The 24672-nt window shown below is 44.9% G+C and overlaps 1 protein-coding gene across 1 annotated transcript in view; it reads right to left on the reverse strand.

Moving 5' to 3' along the window:
- The window catches only part of top3a (DNA topoisomerase III alpha), a 147931-nt gene that overhangs the window by 29520 nt on the left and 93739 nt on the right, over positions 1-24672 (reverse strand). Inside the window, exon 13 of the mRNA XM_084329100.1 lies at positions 17763-17892. Coding sequence (XP_084185226.1) covers positions 17763-17892 — 130 coding nt within the window. The remainder of the gene's footprint in view (positions 1-17762; positions 17893-24672) is intronic.

The following is a 24672-nucleotide window of genomic DNA, read 5'->3' on the forward strand; positions in this document are numbered from 1 at the left end:
CTTAGATCAGTTCTCACTTTGACTGGTATTTGTTCTCGAGTGTAAAAAGCTACACCTCCTCCATGCCTTGCTACCCATATCCTCTATAAATGTATCCAAATGTGTCTCAGATCAGGCTATAACATGTAAATAATTTTCAAATAATACAGAACTCAATTCTTGCACCTTACTTTTAAGGCTACAGATATTTAGGTGAGCAATTCTTAGTCCTTTCTTTGGTAGATTAATCAGCATTATGGCACATTCTCACTGGCAAGTGGCAACCTCAAAAAACAGTCAACAAATGTCATTAAGATTAGGTTGATGTCCATCTCATCCCTCTCTCTTTGGACGCACAATAAGAAAACCATAGCTGATTATGGCATAATTACCCTTTGCTCAAGCTTCTTTCATTGCTACCAGCTCTTCAGACTCGTTCGCATCGGCGACCCAACAATTGCACGTGTGTGTTCCTGTGTGTGTGCCCATCGCGGCACGCCCATCGCATGTGTGTCACTGCATGCCAAATAAAGACTTCTCCAAAGTCCTGCATTATTATTATAATTATTAATATCATTATTGCAGGCAGAAGTTCAGCTCTCTTCTTCCTCAGCCATTCTGAAAAGTCCTCATTGATGTACACTGAGGTGTTCTTCAGATGTGCTCTTGCTCTTTCCATGATGCGCTCCTCGTCTTTGAACCTTAGGAGTTTCACAATGATGCCTCTGGGTTTCTCAGCTTCTCGTCTGAATCTACCTCTTCTGTGGCTCGTTCCATCTGAATTGAGTCAGCCTCCATTTTCAGTTTGGTGTTTAACAGCTCACGCACCTTTTTCCCTGTCTCAGTCCATGCCTCAAATAGATCCGCTATCAACTCTATCTTTAATCTTTCAAAATGTTCAGTTGCTATCGCTATTAGCTCTATCTTCCAAGCTACCAGAAGTTCCAAGTCAGCCAGAAGATCCTTAAGAACTTCTACTCATGTACAATAGAGAGCATCTTGACCGGCAACATCACCTCCTGGTTTGGGAATAGCACTGCAAAAGACCGAAGCAGACTACAAAGAGTGACACGTTCAGCCGAACGCACAATTGGAGGGGGGCTCCCCACCCTCCAGAACATTTACTACAAGCGTTGCAAGGGCAAGGCTAAGAGAATCATTAAAGACTCCAGTCACCCGAACAACTGCCTCTTTGAACTGCTGCGGTCAGGCAAGCGATACCGGAGTCTCAAGGCGAGCACAGAAAGACTCAGAAGTAGCTTCTATCCCCAGGCCATCAGGCTGCTAAACGAACAATGAATGAACACTACACAACAACAACCACCAAACGCACATAGCACACACATCCACACGCACACACTCACTTTAAACAAACACACTGTAGCACCCACTCCACACACTTATAGCACACACCCACTTTAAACAAACACACTGTAGCACCCACTCCCCACACTTTATATTTATGGATGAAGGATTGCACTACAACTCGTACACCTTACTGTAAATTGTACCTAAAATTGTACCTCATCCCATTTCTGCTTTGCACTAGATAGTACTGTACATTAGTACACTGCATAGTATTGTGTATTGTATATTATATGGTAACTCAGAACATTGTACATATGTCTATACCGAACACTGTGACCTCATTTTCTTCTTCTAAATTCATGCTATATTATGTTATTATGTTATTTGATACTATCTTGTCTAGCAGTCTCTGGAGCGTAACAGTAAGAAGCATTTTGTATGAAAGTATTCTGTACTTCTGTATGACAACTATTAAAGAACTTGAACTTGAACTTGATCTTTAATTTTTCAAAATGTACAGTTGCTATTGCATGCACTCATCTGTGTTTCACCACACACATGAGTGCATGCTTACCAACTGTCCGTCTGCAACACTACTATCACCGACATCTAAGAAGGGAGATCCCCCCTTGAACGGCCCTTCTAAGGTTTCTCTCCTCCACATTGCCTGTGGAGCTTTTTTCCCTATTGTTAGGTTTTAGTGAGTTTTTCCTTACCTTCGCGTGGGGTATGTCTGGGAGTGCTTGCATTCTTTCATTTATTTGCATTCATCTAAAAAATGTTTGGACCCTATGGTGTTCTTGTTCTGTTCTTGACTTATTGTTATGTTGTCTTCTTGACTTGTTTAAAGAAGACCTGTACGGCCCATGGGGACATTAACGTGTGTTGTCGGGCCCTATAAATAAATTTGATTTGATTTGATTTGATTTGATTTGTCTGCATGATCCGAGGTTATTCCATCAATTACGATGTTGTTCCTTCTGCTTTGGTTCTCCAGATAATCAAGTTGCTCAAGAATGGCATCAGACTGAACTGGAGTGGAGTGAAGTCCTTCAGAGCATTTCTATCCACAGCCAGCCTGTGTTGCTTTTATTTCCTCAATGTCCTTCTGAGAGTATTTCAGACTGTTGCACATGTCCTGGAACTCTCTCACAATTCCATCAATCCTTTTTTTGTTTGTTGACTCAAGGATCATTTGTGTAAAGCCCATAAAAGATACCTCCTGTCTTTTCAACATCTCTTCATAAATAGTCTTTTGTTGATTCAGCATTTCTTTAAGAGTGTCCCTAGTTACAAACTCAGGTTCAACTTCATTTATGTTCCTAAGATTTTTGCGAGATGATGCCATCATTCAGTACCTGGGCGTAGCTTGTTTGGTAGCCTGGCCTGATGGTGGTAGCTTGGCTGATGGCCTGGCCTGGTGATGGTGGTAGCTTGGCTGGTAGCCTGGTCTAGTTGGCTGATGGCCTGTCCTGATGGTGGTAGCCTTGCCTAGGCTAGGACAACGTTACCCAATCCGATCAGTCAGTGGGAATTCAGGCTGGCCTGGTTGTGGTAGCTGGTAGCCTGGGGCTGGCCTGATGGTGGTGGCTGGTAGCTGGTAGCCTGGTGGTGGTGGCTGGTAGCCTGGGGTTGGCCTGGTGGTGGTAGCTGGTAGCCTGGGGCTGGCCTGGTGGTGGTGGCTGGTAGCTGGTAGCCTGGGGCTGGCCTGGTGGTGGTGGCTGGTAGCCTGGGGCTGGCCTGGTGGTGGTAGCCTGACACTGGCCTGGTGGTGGTGGCTGGTAGCTGGTAGCCTGTGGCTGGCCTGGTGGTGGTAGCCTGGCACTGGCTTGGTGGTGGTGGCTGGTAGCCTGGGGTTGGCCTGGTGTTGGTAGCTAGTAGCCTAGGGCTGGCCTGGTGGTGGTGGCTGGTAGCTGGTAGCCTGGGGCTGGGCTGGTAGCTAGTAGCCTGGGGCTGGCAGCTAGTAGCCTGGGGCTGGCCTGGTAGCTGGTAGCCTGGGGCTGGCCTGGTAGCTAGTAGCCTGGGGCTGGCCTGGTGTTGGTAGCCTGGGGCTGGCCTGGTGTTGGTAGCCTGGGGCTGGCCTGGTAGCTAGTAGCCTGGGGCTGGCCTGGTGGTGGTGGCTGGTAGCTGGTAGCCTGGGGCTGGTAGCTAGTAGCCTGGGGCTGGCCTGGTAACTAGTAGCCTGGGGCTGGCCTGGTAGCTAGTAGCCTGGGGCTGGCCTGGTGTTGGTAACCTGGGGCTGGCCTGGTAGCTAGTAGCCTGGGGCTGGCCTGGTGTTGGTAGCCTGGGGCTGGCCTGGTGTTGGTAGCCTGGGGCTGGCCTGGTAGCTAGTAGCCTGGGGCTGGCCTGGTGGTGGTGGCTGGTAGCTGGTAGCCTGGGGCTGGTAGCTAGTAGCCCTCCGGCTGGCCTGGTAGCTAGTAGCCTGGGGCTGGCCTGGTAGCTAGTAGCCTGGGGCTGGCCTGGTAGCTAGTAGCCTGGGGCTGGCCTAGTGGTGGTGGCTGGTAGCTGGTAGCCTGGGGCTGGCCTGGTAGCTAGTAGCCTGGGGCTGGGCTGGTAGCTAGTAGCCTGGGGCTGGCCTGGTAGCTAGTAGCCTGGGGCTGGTCTGGTAGCTAGTAGCCTGGGGCTGGGCTTGTAGCTAGTAGCCTGGGGCTGGCCTGGTAGCTAGTAGCCTGGGGCTGGCCTGGTAGCTAGTAGCCTGGGGCTGGCCTGGTAGCTAGTAGCCTGGGGCTGGCCTGGTAGCTAGTAGCCTGGGGCTGGCCTGGTAGCTAGTAGCCTGGGGCTGGCCTGGTAGCTAGTAGCCTGGGGCTGGCCTGGTAGCTAGTAGACACTGAACAGAGACACTGACATGCTGCCATCGTGGATTTCTAATTGAATTTTGGATGCTTCCTCTGCGAGCTTCCCCTAGACTGTGACTGTGCATGCATAAGAAGATTCCCTCATAAAACACAATAAACAATAGAATTGTTGAATAAAATCTGTCTTTTATGAACTGATTATGCTCCAAACCTGCCATTCCAGTGTGTAGATGTATTTGTGGCAACCCACCACAATATCATACAGACCCGCCACAAAGATATTTCCCAAACTGACATATGGACAGTGCTTCTTATGTTGCTTACTGTGTGTGTGTGTGTGTGTGTCTGCCCCCTGTGCATGTGTGGAAGAGATGTGTATTTAAGTTCTGATTGAGGCTCCAATTGTTTCTGGGAGCTGATTCCACAGTCGTGGGCCCAGTGCTGAAAAGGCATGTTCCCCCACAGTGTTCAGCTTTGTCCGGGGTGCAGTGAGGAGGTCTGAGCAACCAGACCTGAGTGTCTGAGGCGTGGTGAGGAGGTCTGAGCAGCCAGACCTGAGTGTCTGAGGCGTGGTGAGGAGGTCTGAGCAGCCAGACCTGAGTGTCTGAGGCGTGGTGAGGAGGTCTAAGCAGCCAGACCTGAGTGTCCAGGACACGGTGAGGAGGTCTGAGCAGCCAGACCTGAGTGTCCAGGACACGGTGAGGAGGTCTGAGAAGCCAGACCTGAGTGTCCAGGACACGGTGAGGAGGTCTGAGAAGCCAGACCTGAGTGTCCAGGACACGTGAGGAGGTCTGAGCAGCCAGACCTGAGTGTTAGGATGAGGTTTGGGGTGAGAAGCTCCTGAAGGTAGGTTGGACCTTAGTGTCTGGGATGAGGTTTGGGGGGTGAGAAGCTCCTGAAGGCAGGTTGGACTTGTGCCATTTTTGGTCTTAAATACCAACAGGAGGGTTCATTGGAAGCCAGTGAAGGAGTGGAGAACCTAATTCCAGGTGATTCCATGAAACTGAACCTGTCTTTTGAGTCAACATGGTTCTCATTCTAAACAAGCATACATCCTACAGATATGACGGGTATATGGCGGGGCCTGAGGCTGGAAACAACCTGGATGACTACAGACACTGTGACATCCTTCATCAGCCTCGGCGAGGAGGTGTGTGTCCCCCTCCGCACTAGGAAGATCTACAACAACAACAAGCCCTGGTTTTCAGCCCAACTCAGGCGGCTGAGGTCGGAGAAGGAGGTGGCCAGGCTCAGTGGTGATGCTCATCGGTTCAGGCAGGCCAAGTACAAATTCGCCAAAGAGGTGAGGGAGGCGAAACTTCGCTTCTCAGAGAAACTGCGGCAGCAGCTCTCTGAGGGGAATTCCTCCTCCGTTTGGAAAGGCCTCAAGACCATTACAAACTATAAGCCGAAGTCACCACAGGCGCCTGATAACCTCCCCCTGGCGAACGAGCTAAACACATTTTTTTTTTTTTTTTATATTTTGTTTTGATTTTCCATTATTCAAAACATACACAAATGACAATACTGAGACAATTACAGGACAGTAATAACAGCAACAATAACAACAACTACCGGTACATGTGGGTGCCTATATACTCCTATGGTAAATGGTTGTAAATGTGTAAGATAAAGTGATAGAGGTCCCTACATATGTAAACAAACACATCACATTTTTGGCAATAACCAGGAGGAGTTCTGTAAGCTTGATGGAATGACTGCGTGTAAGGTTTGAGTTTGTAAAGTTACCAAGGAGGCATAATTCGGGATCAGTCGGAAATGTTATATTATGAATTTGTGATATGGCCTCACAGACCCGCTCCCAGAAACTTTGCAGTTTGATGCAATGCCAAGTGGAGTGAAGGAACGTGCCCTCCTCCTGGCCACACCTAAAACAGAGGGACGAGATACTAGAGTTGAACCCATGTAATTTGGAGGGGGTAAAATAGACCTGATGCAGGAAATTGAATTGAATCAGTCTATATCTTGAATTTAGTGTGCATGTGACCCCATCTTTACATAGGTCCTCCCAGAGGCCTGGATCAATTTCTGTGTCTAAATCTCTCTCTTATCTAGTCCTGGACCTATCAGGTTCAGTGGTCGGCAGAGAGGGTAGTAAGGTGTTATAGACTTGAGAGATGGTTCTCACCATCCTTTGATCATTATGAAAAAGACTTTCAATGGGAGATTTTTCTGGGAGTTTCCATTGACCTTGAGTGTTAACCCTCACAAAATCTCTCAGTTGCAGGTATTTAAAGAAATCTCTTCCAGGAAGTTGATATTTCTCTTTCATTTGCTGGAAGGACATAAAAACCTCATTTTCATAACAATGTTCCAGTCGAGTGATACCTTGTAAAGGCCAGGACTCAAAGTCTCTATTCTGGTATAAGATAGGTATAAGCCTATTTCCCCATATGGGGGTTTTAGGTGATAGAGGGCTATTGTGTTTTTTTTGTAATTTTAACCAGGTTTGGACTGAATGGATCATGAAGGGGTTCTGGGTGATGGTCTTAATTGATTTCACGTCCCATTTGTACAAGGTATCAGACGGGGCGGTCTCGTTGATGTCTAGACATTCAATGTTCAACCATGAGGCTGAGAGGTCCCCCTCAAACATTTGAGCCAAAAATCTGGCTTGTGCCGCCAAGTAATACAATCTAAAATTAGGAAGTTTCAGTCCTCCCTTTGTATAGTCTAAAGTAAGTTTAATTAAGATTTACCTCGCCATATAAACCGTCTGATCAATCCGTCCAGGGAGGAGAAAAATTTAGAAGGGACTTGGATTGGGAGGGACTGAAATATATAAAGAAACTTTGGCAGGACATTCATTTTTATAGCATTGAGCTAAACACATTTTACTGTAGGTTTGAGAAAGAGGTTCCCCCCCGCCCTCTTCCTTCACCCACTCGGTCACAACCTCCATCCCCCCCACCCCCCATCCCATCCCCCCCCCCTCCCATCCCCCCCCCCCCCTCCCATCCCCCCCCCCCCCCTCCCATCCCCCCCCCCCCCTCCCCTCTCTCTGTCAGTGTGAGAGAGGTGAAACGGCTGTTTTCTAGTCAGAATCCTCGGAAGGCGGCCGGCCCGGACTCTGTCTCCCCCTCTGCCCTGAAGCACTGTGCTGACCAGCTCGCACCGGTGTTTACCACCATTTTTAATGCATCGCTGGAGCTGTGTCACGTCCCAGCATGCTTCAAGGCCTCAACCATCATCCCCGTCCCCAAGAAGGCCAAGGTCACGGGCCTTAATGACAACAGACCTGTCGCCCTGACCTCTGTGGTCATGAAGGTCCTGGAGCGCTTTGTCCTGGCCCACCTGAAGCTCATTACTGATCCTGTGCTGGACCCGCTGCAGTTCGCATACAGAGCCAACAGATCCACAGAGGATGCTGTGAACATGGCTCTGCACTACATGCTGGAACATCTGGACTACGCAGGCAACGATGTCAGGATATTGTATGTGGACTTCAGCTCGGCCTTTAACACCATCCTTCCACCCATCCTGGAGCAGCAGCTATCCATGCTGCAGGTGCCGGCCTCCACTCGCAGGTGGATTACGGACTTCCTGTCCAACAGGTCTCAGCGGGTGAGGCTGGAGAAGAGCATTTCCAGCTCTAGGTCCACCAGCACCGGTTCCCCGCAGGGCTGCGTCCTGTCCCCACTACTGTTCTCCCTGTACACCAACAGCTGTGCCTCTCTACACCCCTAGGTCAAACTCCTGAAATTTGCTGATGACACCACCCTGGTGGGTCTCATCTCCAGGGGGGACGAGTCGGCCTATAGGAGTGAGATCGAGAGGCTGTAGAGCTGGTGCAGCTGCAACAACCTGGAGCTCAATGCTCAAAAGACAGTGGAGATGGTAGTGGACTTCAGGAAGAAAGCAGCCCTGCCCCCTCCCATCATACTGGGAGGCACTCAGGTGGCCTCCGTGGAGTCATGCCGATTCCTCGGTATGACCATCTCCAGGGATTTGAAGTGGGAGCTCAACATCACGGGCCTGCTCAAGAAGGCCCAGGGGAGGATGTTCTTCCTCCGGCAGTTAAACAAATATAAACTGCCGAGGACCATGATGGCCCAATTCTACACGGCCATCATTATCCACTCCATCATCTCCTGGTTCCCCGCTGCAGCGGCAAAAGATCTCGCCAAGCTGCAGCGGGTGATTCGCTCCGCGGAGAGGGTGATCGGCTGTCCCCTGCCCTCCCTCAGGTCCCTGCACGACTCCAGGGCGCTGAAGAGGGCGAGGAAGATCATGGCCGACCCATCCCACCCCTGTCACAGCCTCTTCACCCTGCTCCCCTCTGGGAGAAGGCTGAGAATCCCAAAGGCTGTGAAAGCTCGTCACAGACTGAGCTTCTTCCCCTCAGCCGCCAGGCTGATCAATGCCTCAGGTCCCCCCCCCCCCCCCCTCTGCCCCCAAGTGACACTGGCACAATGACACTGACTGCACTGCACTAGTCCGTACTGGAACTCTGCACTCTTCACTTTATATATATATATGTATTTTATTGATTAATCCTCCACTGCACTGTTTCGTTTCTTGTCATGTGTTGGTGTTGTTTACTGTGAAAAAAGAAAAGAAAATGCATACACTGTATTGCTGCAACAATTACCAATGTGTTTTTACACAAATGGCTCAATAAAGGAATCTGAATCTGACCTTAGAGTCGCATTTCACACAAATCTATTTAAGAAATGTGAGCATGTTAGTTGACAATTAGTTTCAGTTTGATACACTTTAAATAACCACGCAGTCCAATATGATCAACTGTATTAATATGTATTTTCAATACCCAGCAGATATTCAGATATACTGTATACCAGTATTGAAAATCATCTATTGTGATCTTTTCTTTTCTCCATATTGCCCATTATGGCTGTCAATTGTCCCTAAGAATACCATTCATCTGTGAATAGGCTGAAATGAGGCAAATTCTCATGACATTTTTATATTAATTATATAATTTACACATTATTACCACATCAAAGTAGGCATGAAATGCTTACAATTAGGCCTGTCATGATTTTTGTTGGACGATATAGTGTCCCAGAAATAATTGCAATAATCAATATTATTGTCATTTTAAGACCATTTTATGCCACTGATATAATGATATTATTTTGCCGCAACCAAAGTTGGCACTTCAGGGCTTTTTTGGGAAGTGCAGTTCATATTTGACTTAGTGGCACTTGTGTTAATTAAAACAAAGAATCTATTTTAAGATTATATTTTGACATATTGCACTGGTATTGCTTATCTTTCTATTAGTTGAGCATGCCAGGAATGTCTACCTACAGTCTATATTATAATAACGTAACTGGTAACTTTGCGTAGTCTAAAAAAAGCGTATTCATTGTGATGACTATTACCTATTCAACCCATTCAAGCAAGCAAGTGCCCAAATTAAGCCGTCTATAGCGGATTCTTTTAAAAAGCTAAATAAGGGGAGAGAAGAGAGAATGATGAGGGAGAGATGACGACACATGCGAGGATGACACAGCCACTGAAGGGTGCGGATGACGACACATGTGAGGATGACACAGCCACTCGATAATTATCGATATTGTTATAGTATTAACAAAAAGTATAATAATTTAATACATTAAAAAAAAAAAATGTGTCCACTTTTTCTCTTTATTTTTCTATTTTTTCTCCCATCCCAATTTCGTATCGCCAATTCTCCCCTCCCCTGTCTTGAACGTTGCTAGACTATGCCTCCCACTGGTCGGCTGTAGTGAGGATAGAAGCCTTGCATCACGTGTCCCCTCCGGTACACGAGGAGGCAGCTGTCGCATCTTTTCACCAGACAGCGCGGACTATCAGTGGCGAGGAGTAACGCGTGGGAGGCTCACGCTGCCCCCGATACTTCCTGTCTCTGCTGTACAGGCGTCACCCAACCGACCTGTAGGAGTCGCTGTCCACAACGTCCAATCCCTACCCATCGACTTTCCACCCGCTACCTCTGTCAATTGAGATAGTATGACGACTGGCCCAAGCCGCAGGCAATGCAGCAATTATTTGTCGTTGCCGCCATCTTTAGTGTTACAGCCCCTCACTCCAGTTCCGACTGCAGGTGGTTTGAAAGCTAAAGTAAACCGGCTTCTCTGCTGGCTGTGGCTCCAGGGGAGTTGAATAGTTCTGGCTCTGCTAGTTTCTTTTCTATCTTTTGGCGCTTTTTTGGTGGACAAACCACCACACGTGCACCATGACTCGCGACTGGAGACTAGCTCTGCTAGCACACATAGCCTACTGCAGTGGTTCTCAAACTGTGGTATGCATACCACTAGTGGTACTTGGTGGTACTGCTGGTGGTACTTGAAAACATTTACAAAAAAGCAAAAAAATAAGTTTTGCGGTCAGGCCACTGAACTTAGAAGCAGGCCAGGCCAGTGTTTCTGGTTGCGGCGGCGCGATAATTAGATAACCTAAGTGGGGAACAACCAGGAGATCACTGTGACAGAGAGTAGTCATAAATCTTTAATTCAACTTCAGCCCTGATCATAACCATTTATCTTTTTTGATTTTTTGTAATGTCAGATAAAAATGAAATACTCCCACTTTTCTGAAAAGAGTTGGTGTTAAATCTGACATTACAAAAAATCCATCAAAATCTGTGTTGCTGCTAATCATTGACACATGCCTAGCCTGTAATAATCCCCCCCATAAAAATGTACTTTGCATTTGATATATTGAAAATATTTTACTTTTTGTGTGTTTCTTTTAACAATAATTTGTGATGCCATCACACAAACTGGCATTTAAAGGGTAAACATTCAAAAATGTATTGAATATGTGTTTTCTTTTCTTTTTTACAATAATTTGTGATGCCCATCACAAAGACTGGCATTTAAAGGGTAAACATTCAAAAATTCCTGCACCAGAATGCAGGAAATTAACTTTTTGTAACAAAATAATTGTGTGTGTGTGTGTGTGTGTGTGTGTGTGTGTGTGTGTGTGTGTGTGTGTGTGTGTGTGTGTGTGTGTGTGTGTGTGTGTGAGAGAAAGAGAATGACGGACAATTGCTTGCTGTGTGAGAGAGAGAGAGATAGAGAGAGAATTAAGTACATTTGCTGAAATACAGTTGTTCTTAATTTTGAGAATGTTAGTTATTATTAGGGATGCCCCGATCGATCGGCCACCGATCGTTATCGGCCGATATTCAGTATAAATATGCGATCGGTGATCGGTGATGTTTTATTTTCACCGATCGTCAAACCCGATCACTCGCTGTCGCTGAGTTCTGTCTCAGACACCGGTGGTGCGGCGTCTGCTCTCGAGTCCAGCCCCTCCCGCACGCATGTAAACACGGGTCTAGTCTAGTGAGACATGGGAGGACGGCGTGTCGTGTCGGCGTCTCCCTGAGCTAACGTTAGCTTAGCTACCGTTACAAAATGACCCAGTCAACTATTCACTTTTAGTTTAATACATGATGAGGCATTGTCTAACCGAACGGTATCTAGCCGGCCAGCTACCGATAGCTCCTGACATCAACAAACGCCGGCTCTAGCAAGTATAGTAGGTAGGTATGATACCTGTTAGCTGTTAGCTGTTAGCTCACGTTAGCGCAAGTTAGTTCACTGTTAAAAACTAAATGTCCCATTGAACTAAATAATTCACTGAGGCGTTGTATTTTTGTTCATTCATTGGAGGAGCTCCGCGCTGGACTAAGCTCGAGTTCCATTCAGTTCCATTACAGCTGGTGACTTCATTCATAGGATGCTACAACGTCCTACAGTATGTCTACAGACTGCATGAATGAATGTTGCTGAATTAAAGAATGAATAAGTTAAACGTGTCAATTCAGCAGTCAAAGTGTATATATTAAAACGTGTCAAATCTAACTTCATTAGATGGCCGACGTACGGCTCTCTTGTCCATTCATTTCATCAAAAGAAAGCGTTAGTGTAATGCTTCTTGGTAACAATAAGTTTGTGTACGCAATGTTGCTGAATAAAATAATTAAACCGTTAAGACCTGTCGAATTAGCAGTCAATGTGTATATTTTGTGTAGATAGCTAGTGGAGGTGCCAGGTGGGCTCTGTTTATAAGGGATATATAATGGATATATTTTGTCTAGTACCGTGGTCTAGTGGTTTATGCCCATTCCTTTCAAGCCGACGCCCGGGGTTTGAATCCCAGCGTGTCTAATATATATATTTTTTTATTATTTATAAAATGAAATTGCCCGCAACGATGTGCATAATACAATAGTAATAATATATAATAAGAATCCAACCAATAGAGCGACATTGTGCAATAAACAAGTAAACAAAGTAGGGCATATCGGTATTTGTACATGAGTTATTCTGAGTCAACTTCTTGTCTGTTGTTGCTACGCAACTTCACTTGACTTGAAAAGACTTGATACCTCCCCCCATGCCCAACGATTAAAAATTAACGTTATTAAATGTATATATATTAATTCATTTTGCGCGAATCCACACTTCATTTCCCAGATCCACTTTGTTTTGAAACAACCAATCACGTTGCGCGATAGCACGAGCGATCCACAGTCAGTAAGTAATGTTACAGCTGAGTTCACTCATTCAGAACGGCGAAATGTGCCGCTATATATATCAACAACAATCATTCACAAATAATAGACCGGAACAGGAATGGAAAGGAAACGTCAGTGACGTCACATACTGGATTTACTACATCGCCCTCTGTAGAACACAAATGAGCAAGGGCGCACATAATAATAATATATTTAACACCCCCACTCGAACTTAGCTTATTGTGGTACAAAACAAATATATATATATATATATTCTCCCTCTTTGGCCTGCAATACAAAATAAACAACAACAAAAAAAATAACATATTGGCACATCCATGCTTTTCTTTCACTCTAACTAAGTGCCAAACAAATACTGAGCAAACTTCTTCAGTTGTAGCTTAGTGGCTGGTTTTGTCATCACATCAGCAATCATGTTGTCAGTAGGACAATATTCCAAACATATCCTCCCACTATTCACAGTTTCTCTTATGAAGTGATATTTTATATCAATATGTTTACATCTTTGCCTGTTTACAGGATTCCTGGCTAGTGCAATAGCTCCTTGGTTATCATCATAAACCTTGGTTTGTGCATACTGACATCCATCAATACCCTTGAGTAGCTGTTGCAAATACATACACTCCTGTATGGCTGATGCTAAGGCCATGTATCCTGCCTCGCAGGTAGAAAGTGCAACTGTTGGTTGTCTTCTACTCTTCCATGAAATGAGAGAGCTTCTCTCACTTAGACTGGCACAGTACCCTGTGGTACTACGTCTGTCTACAACGTCTGATGCCCAGTCAGCATCACTGTGGACTATTAGGCCTAGTTCACCTGTATCATTCTTTTTAAAACATAAGCCACGGTCTGTTGTACCCTTAAGATACCTGAACACATGTTTTACAGTGTTCCAATGCTCTTCACTTGGTTCAGAAAGATGCTGGGAAAGTTTACTGACTACAAAACTTAAATCTGGTCTAGTGCATGTAGCCAAATAGATCAAACTTCCCACTGCCTCTATACATCCTCGGGTCTCCAAATTTTTCTGCATTTTCTGTGTATTCAAGTTTTGATTCACAAGTCTAATTATATAATATATATATTTTATAAAAAAAAATGTATATAAAATAAATTTTAATTTCTTTTAATCAAAAACGATCGGTATCGGATCGGTATCGGCCGATATGGCTCACGACGATCGGTGATCGGTATCGGTTGCAAAAAACGTGATCGGGGCATCCCTAGTTATTATAATAAATAATTTAGGACCTGCTCAGAGGTCATCAATCGGCACACATGCGATGCATGCATGCAATTCGTATCTGCGATTAACCCATCCCGTTGTCCTTCCCCCCCAAGGGCAGCCGGGAGCAGACATGCGTCAACGTGAGCCGCGCCAGGGGACCAATCCAAGTGCTCCTTCTTCGTCAAGGACGCCACAGCGTTAGCGATCTATTGTTGTGCATGTTTTTCCATTGGGTTTATCTTATCGGGGGGAAACCCTTGCGAGCACGGGGAGAACATGCAAACTCCACACAGAAAGGCCTGGGAGATACCCCACCTGGGTACCTGGCATCATGGCGGGAATCGAACCCTGGACCTTCTTGCTGTGAGGCGACAGTGTTAACCACTACACCACCGTGCCGTATGTTCATTATGTTCTCAATGCCCCTTGCATTGTATGAGTTGTGTGGAAGCGTTTGCTAGTTCTAGTGCTATCCCTTTGTACATTGTGGCTGTGTCTGACAAAAGTTAACAATAAATAATGGTATTAGGAATACATTTGCCTCCTGCGTGAACTGTGCATAGCTGAATAGACTGTATTTTAACGCCGGTCATATGGTGGTACTTGGAGAGCCAGCTACGTTCTCAGGTGGTACTTGGTGTAAAAAGTTTGAGAACCACTGGCCTACTGTGTACAGACGGTATTTTTAATTAGAAAGCAAACAAAATAAATGGACAAGAGAAAAATAAATCTCAATTTGGTCAGTAATGTCATTTGGACAAGCAAAGCCATTACTTTAAGTTGCAGGCAAGAAAAACAAGTCTGTCCACCGTCTCTGGTTTTAAAACTGCCCTGTTGCAGGTCACAAAAAAAAAAAAATTATTGATATATTTTTTATTATCGATCGATATCGATTATTAACACTTTAAGTGCCGAAAACGTGTTTAGGCGTCTTTCCTAGCCATGCTAAAGTTGCCGAGGACGCCCTAACTCGTCTTTAATATCAATATTTCAAAAATCTGTGATCGAAATCATATTTTTCCTCCGCAGCCCCGAGACACAGTGCTGGCCTCCTCTCAACCCTCTAGCGGTTCAAGAGCGCCATCTGGTGGCCGATCGGCAGAAGCGCCAAAAAGGAAGTCATGTGGATTAAGTGGTGATCACCCATATTACTTCCGGGCACTCTCTATAGCTCCTGCGACTCCATCTTGAAACACTGGATAATAGATCGCTCGCCCTAACTCAATAAACAACATGATTTGGACGTATATACTATTATACAACCTGGAAATAGATCCGGTATTTCGACATCCCATAATTGAAAACTGTCTTCTCCACGCTGATCGCCCAACGGCCCGCAAAGACTGGGGTGAGTTTTAGCGTTTATTATTACCGTGTTCGATACTAACTGCTATGATGAACATTTGACCCACATTAGATGAATGGTATAACGTTGCCCACGGAATTATAAACGATCCCCCGCCCGGTCATCATCAGATGATACGTAGAAACTCCTAGAAGCACGTCCATTTGAAATTTTTCATCTGGCACCGATCGCTATCAAACTGTATTTCATCATCAATATAATGCATTTGGGGCTATAAATCACGTTCTGGAGAAAGCTGCAGAAAGAGATGAAAACATACTTATACTTTAGACCATATTTTACTATGAATATGTGAATGAAAAAGTTTAACGTTGCTACACAATGAACAATACATATAGGACCTTGAATGGGCCCTAATAATGGCAATCTAGCAATAGAATTTAAAAAGTTATAGCCCTGCAAAGAAGGGGAACTTCTCCATGTTAAATAGAGCTGGCAACGGATGGTATATCATGAATTTAGCCTTAGGCAATCAAAGTGTTAAAATATATAGCGATAATTATCGTTATCGTTTTATCGCCCCAGCCCTAGATGACGACACATGTGAGGATGACACAGCCACTGAAGGGTGCGGATGACGACACGTGAGGATGACAGCCACTGAAGGGTGCGGATGACGACACATGTGAGGATGACACAGCCACTGAAGGGTGCGGATGACGACACGTGAGGATGACACAGCCACTGAAGGGTGCGGATGACGACACGTGAGGATGACACAGCCACTGAAGGGTGCGGATGACGACACGTGAGGATGACACAGCCACTGAAGGGTGCGGATGACGACACGTGAGGATGACACAGCCACTGAAGGGTGCGGATGACGACACATTTTTACTCCCGTCTCATCCCCCCCCTGTCTCGGTGAGTCTGATGCGTGACCCAAAACACTGAGCCTCTCCTGACTGCTTTTCAGCACTTAGATGAAAATATTTACTCAGAGGAGGAGAATGAAATGGGTATTCAGTTGACATGCCGGCTCAATCACGTTATTAATGGGCTCTCCTCTCTCATTCGGCTTAAACCCAAAATGTTCCCACACTAGAGCTGTGGAATGAGGCTTTGAAACCAAGTCTATTTATTCTTTCAAACATTCTGGCTGGAATTGTGCAGTAATCAGGAAAAACACCTATTAGCCTGGAGTAACATGTTATCTCTACACTTCACCTGGCTCACTGCTGCATGCTGTCCATCTATTAGCCTGGAGTAACATGTTATCTCTACACTTCACCTGTTAGCCTGGAGTAACATGTTATCTCTACACTTCACCTGTTAGCCTGGAGTAACATGTTATCTCTACTAGGGATGTCCGATATTATCGGCCGATATTGGCATTAAAATGTGATATAGAAAATTATCGGTATCGGTTATAGAATTTGTATTTTTATTTTTTTAACATTTATTTAACCTTTATTTACCCAGGCAAGCAAGTAAGAACAAATTCTGATTTTATTTATTGTCAAAAGTATGCATAATGTTGTGTTAATTCCACGACAAGAGATATGGAATGTTAATTACCTGAAATTATTCCGTTTTTGGGGGGGGGGGGGGGGGGGGGGGGGGACCCTGCAAATATCGGTATCGGTTGATATCGGTATCGGAAATTAAGAGTTGGACAATATCGGTATAGGTAAAAAAGTCAATATCGAACATCCCTAATCTCTACACTTCACCTATTAGCCTGGAGTAACATGTTATCTCTACACTTCACCTGGCTGGCTCACTGCTGCGTGCTGTCCACCTATTAGCCTGGAGTAACACGTTATCTCTACACTTCACCTGGCTGGCTCACTGCTGCATGCTGTTCACTGTTAGGCCTTTCACACCGTGCCGGAGCCGGTTCCCAAACGTAATCTCGAACCGGCCGGCGCGTTCACACCGGGAATAATTGCTTCGGAACATGAAAAATCGGTGCTCAGTGTTTTCTTAGTTCTTTCCGAACTAAAGCTTCCGTCATGTTCCGAACCAATTATTCCCGGTTTGAACTCACCGGCCAGTTCGAGATTACGTTCGGGAACCGACTCCGGCACGGAGCCCGGCCGGTGTGAAAGGCCTATAGTGTGTGTGCTGGAGGAACTGCTGCTAAGCCCCGCCTCCCACAGAGAGCCCCACCTCCCACAGAGAGCCACGCCTCCCACAGAGAGCAGACTGAGACGAGAGGGACAGAAGCAGCGTGACTGGCTAAAATGTTGGTGACATGCTTTATGTAAACAAACACGCATGGAAATATTGTGCAATATCGAGATCCGCAAAATGATCGAGTTCATGTCCATATATCGTACAATGTAGTAATTATCGCAACAGGCCTATTTACGATTAAGAAGTTCATTGTATGTTGAATTTGCTATTATATGTAGTACCAATGGGAAGCAATCATTAGGCACTGGGCAGTGCTTTGTGACACCAATTTATTGGCTTTCACTGCAGGCACATTTCCGCCAAAATCAAGAAAAAGGAAAGAGAACCAGTGATGTGTTTTAAGTTCACCTCATATAGATAAAACAATATACATGTAAGTACTGTAACTATGTTATGTTAGATAAAACAATATACATGTAAGTACTGTACCTATGCCATGTTTCTCCATCAGAGAGATGAGGTCAGCTTCAGTAAGCAGCTGGGGGGGGCTGGTCTGTCCATCCACCATCTCTATGGCTGAGGGCTGGAACTGGGAGCCTTGCTCATACACTGGGATCACCTAATACACCAGAGAAGGACATTAATGGAGGACAACATCACTGGGATCACCTAATACACCAGAGTAGGACATACATTTTTGGAGTGTGTTCTCTCTCCTGAGTGGATAAAGTAGGAACAGGATACCAGAACATATATTTTCTGTTTATTGCAGAGTGAGGGGACTGGAAGACCCATGTTACTGATCAAACACTCTATATCAGTGATGGCTGCCGGAGTGTAGAGCTATTATTTTAACATGTAGACCACTTATCTTTTTTTTACAACTAAATATCACTTACAGCCCCTTTAAGTCATTCAGCGCCGGAGCTTAATCCGCGAGATGGCGCTATTGCGCCACCGCTGTAAGTCAATGGGAGGACTGCGAGATTTGCGAGTGCTTAAAATATATCTTCTTTTTTTTATCCACTTTTTCTCCTCATTTTCTATTTTTCCCCCATCCCAATTTCGTAATTCCAATTCTTCCCTCCCCTGTCTTGAACGTTGCTAGACTATGCCTCCCACTGGTCAGCTGTAGTGAGGATAGAAGCCTTGCATCACGTGTCCCCTCCGGTACACGAGGAGGCAGCCTGTCGCATCTTTTCACCGCAACAGCTCAAACTCAGTGGCGAAGAGTAACACTTGGGAGGCTCACGCTGCCCCCGATACTTCCTGTTTCCGCCGTACCGGCATCACCCAACCGACCTGTAGGAGTCGCTGTCCACAACATCCAATCCCCACCCACCGGCTTTCCCATCCTCTAACACTGCCAATTGTGTTAGTATGACGGCCGGCCAAGCCGGTAGCAACGCAGAGAGCTGGGCTCGATACCAGCATCTCCTGCGTTAGTGGCGAGCGCCTTGCCCACTGTGCCACTCAGCCGCCTGCTTAAAATATATCTTAAATCATAGCTATGGGTCTAATACACCCGTCGATTATCAGTGAGTTGCTTCCAGTCAACATGTACAAAACCGATTGTTTTTTTTCATCAGTACATTTCAGTTTGATACCGTTTTGATGAATATAACTTTGGGTGCTTCTGAGTAATTCCAGAGAAAGACACGATAATAGCGTTTTAGTGGAATACACTAAACACGTTGTCATTTTTCGTCTGATTATCGAATCTTCCTGAAATCAACGCTAGATCATCATTATTATCCTTCCTCATGCAAAAATTAAAAGAGCCCTGGACCGCGGGGCTCCGCCGCCTCCTCCCACTCAACGGCACACAGCCACACACACACACACACACAGAGACAGCCGCGATCGCGGTAGAAAGACGTATCAGATCAACGATCAAATTTATATATAGCAGGGCTTGACATTAACTTTTTCTTCGGACAAGTGGCTCAGATATTTTACTTGTCCGAAAGCTAAACTTACTTGTCCGAAATGTACTTGTGAAAATAAAGGCCTATTAAAAAATAAATAGAACCGACAAGAGATTTGGACAATTATTATGATTTAATAACTTAAACACAGTGTGTGTGTGCATTTGTGTGTGTGGGGTATATACTGTATGATCAGTCCTCCAGCTCATCTTCACTCCCCATCAGCACCATCTTCCTCATCTCCCGTCTCTCTTGACGACCAGGGGTTAGATCCTGGTCTACGCCTATAGTTGTATAGCGATATGGATATCGCTAATAAAAGAAATAACGATTAAAACCCGACTATACTCGTGATTGGCGCTCAAGCGATGGCGAGTTAACCCGACTATCATCGTGACTGGCGCTGAATGAGTTAATGGAGGTAAACATCACTGGGATCACCCAATTGATTTCGATTTGATTTTGATTTTTGATTTGACAGAAAATACATCAGAGTAGGAAATGAATGGAAGAGAACATGCTTGCTCTCAATGATCTTTAGAGATTAAATAAAGATTGAATGGATGTCAAATCTAGGGCTGTTCCATACAGTATACAATGACTGATGTAATCTGGATATAAAATGTAAGGCTGCTCCATACAATGATGTCCTCTGGATGTCAATTTACAACTTACTGCCCCGATTCCTTTTTCCCCCTTTTACATCACATGTTCAAGGGATCTCTCTCCGATTTCTAGCATTGGGAGAGATTAGTGCATGTTCTCCACTATCAACTGAACTGTCCCGGTGCACAGAAATGACATAAATCTTAAAATAGGTGTTATTCCCCTAACTGGCAATGGCCCGTATACGATTTGAGGACAATTTGTCCACTGGCGCGCCGCGCCACTTTGCCGACCTCTAGCGGCTCGGGTGTGCATATTTTTTTATACAATATATATATCAAATTAAAGCCCTATTTGTTGCCTGTCGATTGCTTCAGTTGTTTCAGGCGACAAAATGCATTCAGCGGTTCTCGAATTACATGCCGATATGTGAGGCGTGCGCCGAAGTACACGGCAGACTTTTCTTTTTTTCCGAATACCACCCGCGACTCCCGAGGCTCCACCTCTGTCAATCATTTGGCGATCTCGAAAATGGACAGGGTTGTAACCAATGAGTCTGGCTTTCCAATGATACCCCACGTGGGAATGAGCAAATCAGGGATCTAGGTGAAGTCACGAGCGCAAACAGGAAGAGAAATGTCTGCGGAATGCATCGGAGTCAATGGAAAAATGATTTTCTGCAGCCTTTTTTTCGTTTTTACCAAAATCGCTCCCAATCACTAATTTCTGAACGGATTTTTATGAAATTTGGACATGTACTACAGAAGTCTCCTTGGAGCCGATCTTAAGCTATATGCCAAGGTTCTAGCCACCCGACTTCAAAAGCACATGACATCTCTAGTTCACCCTGATCAGACCGGCTTCATAAGAGGCCGCCTGGTTACTGACAACATCAGATGGTTACTGCACGTGATTAATGACAGCAAGGATGTTGCAGTCCCTACAGCGGTCATGTCCTTGGACGCAATGAAGGCATTTGACAGATTGGAGTGGTCTTACTTATGGGCAGTTCTTAGAAGGATGGGGTTGGGTGAGGGTTTCATTCATATGATCAAAGTTCTATACACAGGAAAGTTCTGTTCGCCACTCCTCTATCTCGTGCTCTTCTAGACAGGGTTGTCCTCTTAGTCCCGGACTCTTCGCTTTATCCCTCGAACCTCTAGCTCAATACATAAGACAATCCCAAATTATATCTCCTATTTCAATTCAGGGCACACATCACCATATTAGCTTATACGCAGATGATGTACTCCTGTTTATGCAGAATCCCTCCGTCTCTCTACCTCATCTGCTCGGCGTGATAGATGAATTTGGCAGCCTGTCTGGCTTTAAGATCAACTGGCCAAAATCTGCTTTTCTTCCACTTAATGAGCCTGCGAAGGCTACCATCCTACCGGCAAACATACTTATGGTGGAGCACTTTAAATGTCTCGGGATTGAAATATTCCCCACTATTAGCCAGACGGTAAGGTATAATTACTCCAGCTTGGGTGACAGGATTACGAATGACTTCAACAGATGGTCCAAATTAAAAAAATCATTACAGGCCCGTGCGTCAATAATTAAAATGAATATTTTACCCAGAATTAACTTTATCAGCTCCATGCTCCCGTTACCTCCTCCTGTTGGTTACTGGCAGAAATTGCACTCTGCCTCATATAAATTCGTTTGGAACAATAAACGCCCGCGCTTGAAGAGATCAACTGCCCAAAGGAGTAAACTCGATGGGGGCTTAGCATTTCCAGACTTTAAATATTATTTTCAAGCTTTCTCTCTGAGACCTCTGATCACTTGGTTTGACGCTCAAGCAGCTGTATCTTGGCGACCATTGGAGGAGAAGTTGGTGTCCCCATATAGACTTCAGGATATTGTGTATTGTTGTTAAATAGAGGGGAATGCGTGTGCCATTGATGGCGGTTAGTACCCACTTTCTGAGTGTCACGCCAAGTCTGGATCACATGTGTGATAAGCGGGCCAAATCGTAATTTTCTCTCTGAGACCTCTGATCACTTGGTTTGACGCTCAAGCAGCTGTATCTTGGCGACCATTGGAGGAGAAGTTGGTGTCCCCATATAGACTTCAGGATATTGTGTATACCAACATATCAATTAAACAATGTAAATTACGATTTGGCCCTCTTATCACACATGTGATCCAGACTTGGCGTGACACTCTGGGTACTAACCGCCATCAATGGCACACGCATTCCCCTCTATTTAATAACAATCTTCTCCTTATTGGACAACAACCTATTAGGTACCCTAGATGGGAAAAGAAAGGCATCCACACATTGGGGGATATCTTCGATAACTCTGGTCTCCTCTCTTTCCAGGATATATCCAACAGATAATGATCTCCCCGGAACCTCCTTTTTCTTTTATTTACAAATAAGAGCAGCTCTGAAGGCTCATGGTGTTCCATGGGACGCTCCACTAGTGCATCACCGCTTTCACAAATTATTTTATGACAAAGAGACATCGAGAGGCTTCGTTTCTGACTTTTATCGCCATTTACTCATGTCCTCGTATAAAGACCTCCCCTTGGATACGATTTGGAGAAAGGATGTCCCGGAGTTGGATGTAGATTTTGATTGGGATGCAGTCTGGGAAAATGTTCGGTTATCCTCACACAACCCAGATCACCAACAGATTCATCAACATTTTATTCACAGGACTTATTTAACCCCTAGACGATTGAATTCAATGGGTCTCAGACCTGACTCTTTATGTACCTTGTGTCCAAACGGCGCCACAGGTACATTTATGCATATGTACTGGGAATGCCCTCCTGTTGTGATTTTTTTGGGAAAATGTTACATCTCAGCTCTCAGACTTTTTCTCTTTGACCATACCTGTATCTCCTTCTGTATTATTATTGAATGATCTCTCTCAATTACCGACCTCTATACAGGTGAAATAACTCATTTTGGCCGGCCTCACAGCCGCAAAAAAATGTATTGCCTCACGTTGGTTTCACCCAGACAAACTCTGCCCGAAGGTAGGGTTTCTCACCTACCTTGATGTGATCTATTTGGAGATATCCACGGCACGTGTTATAGGGGTTAAGGAATCTAATATCGCAATTTGGTTGGCTGCAGTGGCACAGTTAAAAGAATGCATATAAGTTTGGAAATTTTTGTTTTGATTTTAGTTTTTTACTGAATAATGTATTGTGAGTGTGACTCATGTTGAGGTCCTTGGGTGAGCGGGGGGGGGGGGGAGAGAACAAGCGAGTGTCCATGTAGGATGATCACTGTACAGTCTGTATCAGTTATTGTCTTGTCATGTGGTGTTAAGTTATTGTCTTGGGAAGTCTTTTTATGTATTATTATTATTGTATTGTGATATGTTTTGTTTCATGTTGAAAAAAATAGAAAATAAAAATAAAATAAAAATAAAAATTACTCTATTTCATTAGCATTAAAAGTGCTTGTTTTAAGTATAAAGTATAGTATTTTGGTTTGCAAAAAAAGTATGAAGTTCAAGTAAAAAAAATTCACTTTTGGGGGCGCCAGTTAAGAGGTTAAAAATGGTTTTCAGTAAAATGCCTGTAACTGCTGTAGAGTGTCCACCAAAATCACCTTGTGTGGGCAAAACAACAACAACACACGATTTCCAACCCTGTAATACACACAGGGACTCCATTTGAAGAGACACTGGACAAAGACCTTGTCAAGGCCATGATGAGTTGACTATATATTTCTTTCAGTTTTGTAAAAGGAGAGTTGGCAGTTCACACCCCCTTATCATTTGTAATTGATTGGAAGGCTGAGATGGAGACAGAGTAGAGGAGAGACTAGTCTGACTCACAGGATTTTACTAGAGCTCTCAAGAAATCCATAGATACCAGCCATGATGTCAACCAAGCTCATCTGCAAAGAGGGTAGATATTGCCACAAAATCAAGCAATATTTGGTGAGGTGGGGGGGGGGCTTGGCGACATTCAAAGGGGTCCCTTGATCATTCACCTCAATATATCTGGATGAAAATAGGCTCATTGGAACTAGGGATGCACCGAAATTTCGGCACCGGAAGTTTTCGGCCGAAAATGGCAAAAAATGGCCTTTCGGCTTTTGGCCGAAAGAGTTTTTTCACCGAAAATATATCACCGAAACAGAAACAACCTAACAACCTCGCATGTTGTTGTGATGATGTTGCGCTGTCGGGAGTCGCGCTGTTTCTATGTAAACTCTGCGCGCAACGCGGCCAATAAATGCGTCTTTAACATGCTTTTATATCCTTATTTACTATATGCCCGTCGCGGTAGGAGTGATCTAATATGCATATTATTCGCGTGTTGTTGTGATGATGTCGCGCTGTCGGGAGTCGCGCTGTTTCTATGTAAACTCTGCGCGCAACGCGTCCAATAAATGCGTCTTTAACATGCTTTTATATCCTTATTTACTATATTATTTACTTTGCCCGTCACGGTTAATCACTGAGTGATCTAATATGCATATTATTCAGAGCGAGAGGGGGGGGGGGATTGTGTTTCTCACATTGACGCTGTCTGTCTGTCGCGCGTCTACTGTGCCAAAGTCAAGCGAGCACATTCAGCTGGGGACTAGAAAGGTGTGCTCAGTAGAGCACAGATGTCCGCTGCGGCAGCCAGAGAAAAGATGGAATTAATGTACTGTATGCATTCAGAAGTGCTGAATAAATGTTTTATGGACCCATAATAGTGATTATTTATTATTTAAGTTAAGTTTTGCCATAATCATATATTTTTACATAATCATAATGTTCCGCAACATTGGTAAAAAAAAATCTATTCTATGAATCATTTTCGGCCTTTCGGCTTTCGGCCAACTGTTTTCTATTTTCGGTATCGGTTTCGGCCAAGAATTTCCCATTCGGTGCATCCCT

This window comes from Notolepis coatsorum (genome assembly GCF_963971535.1).
Source record: "Notolepis coatsorum genome assembly, chromosome: 14".
In the NCBI taxonomy this organism is placed as follows: domain Eukaryota; kingdom Metazoa; phylum Chordata; class Actinopteri; order Aulopiformes; family Paralepididae; genus Notolepis; species Notolepis coatsorum.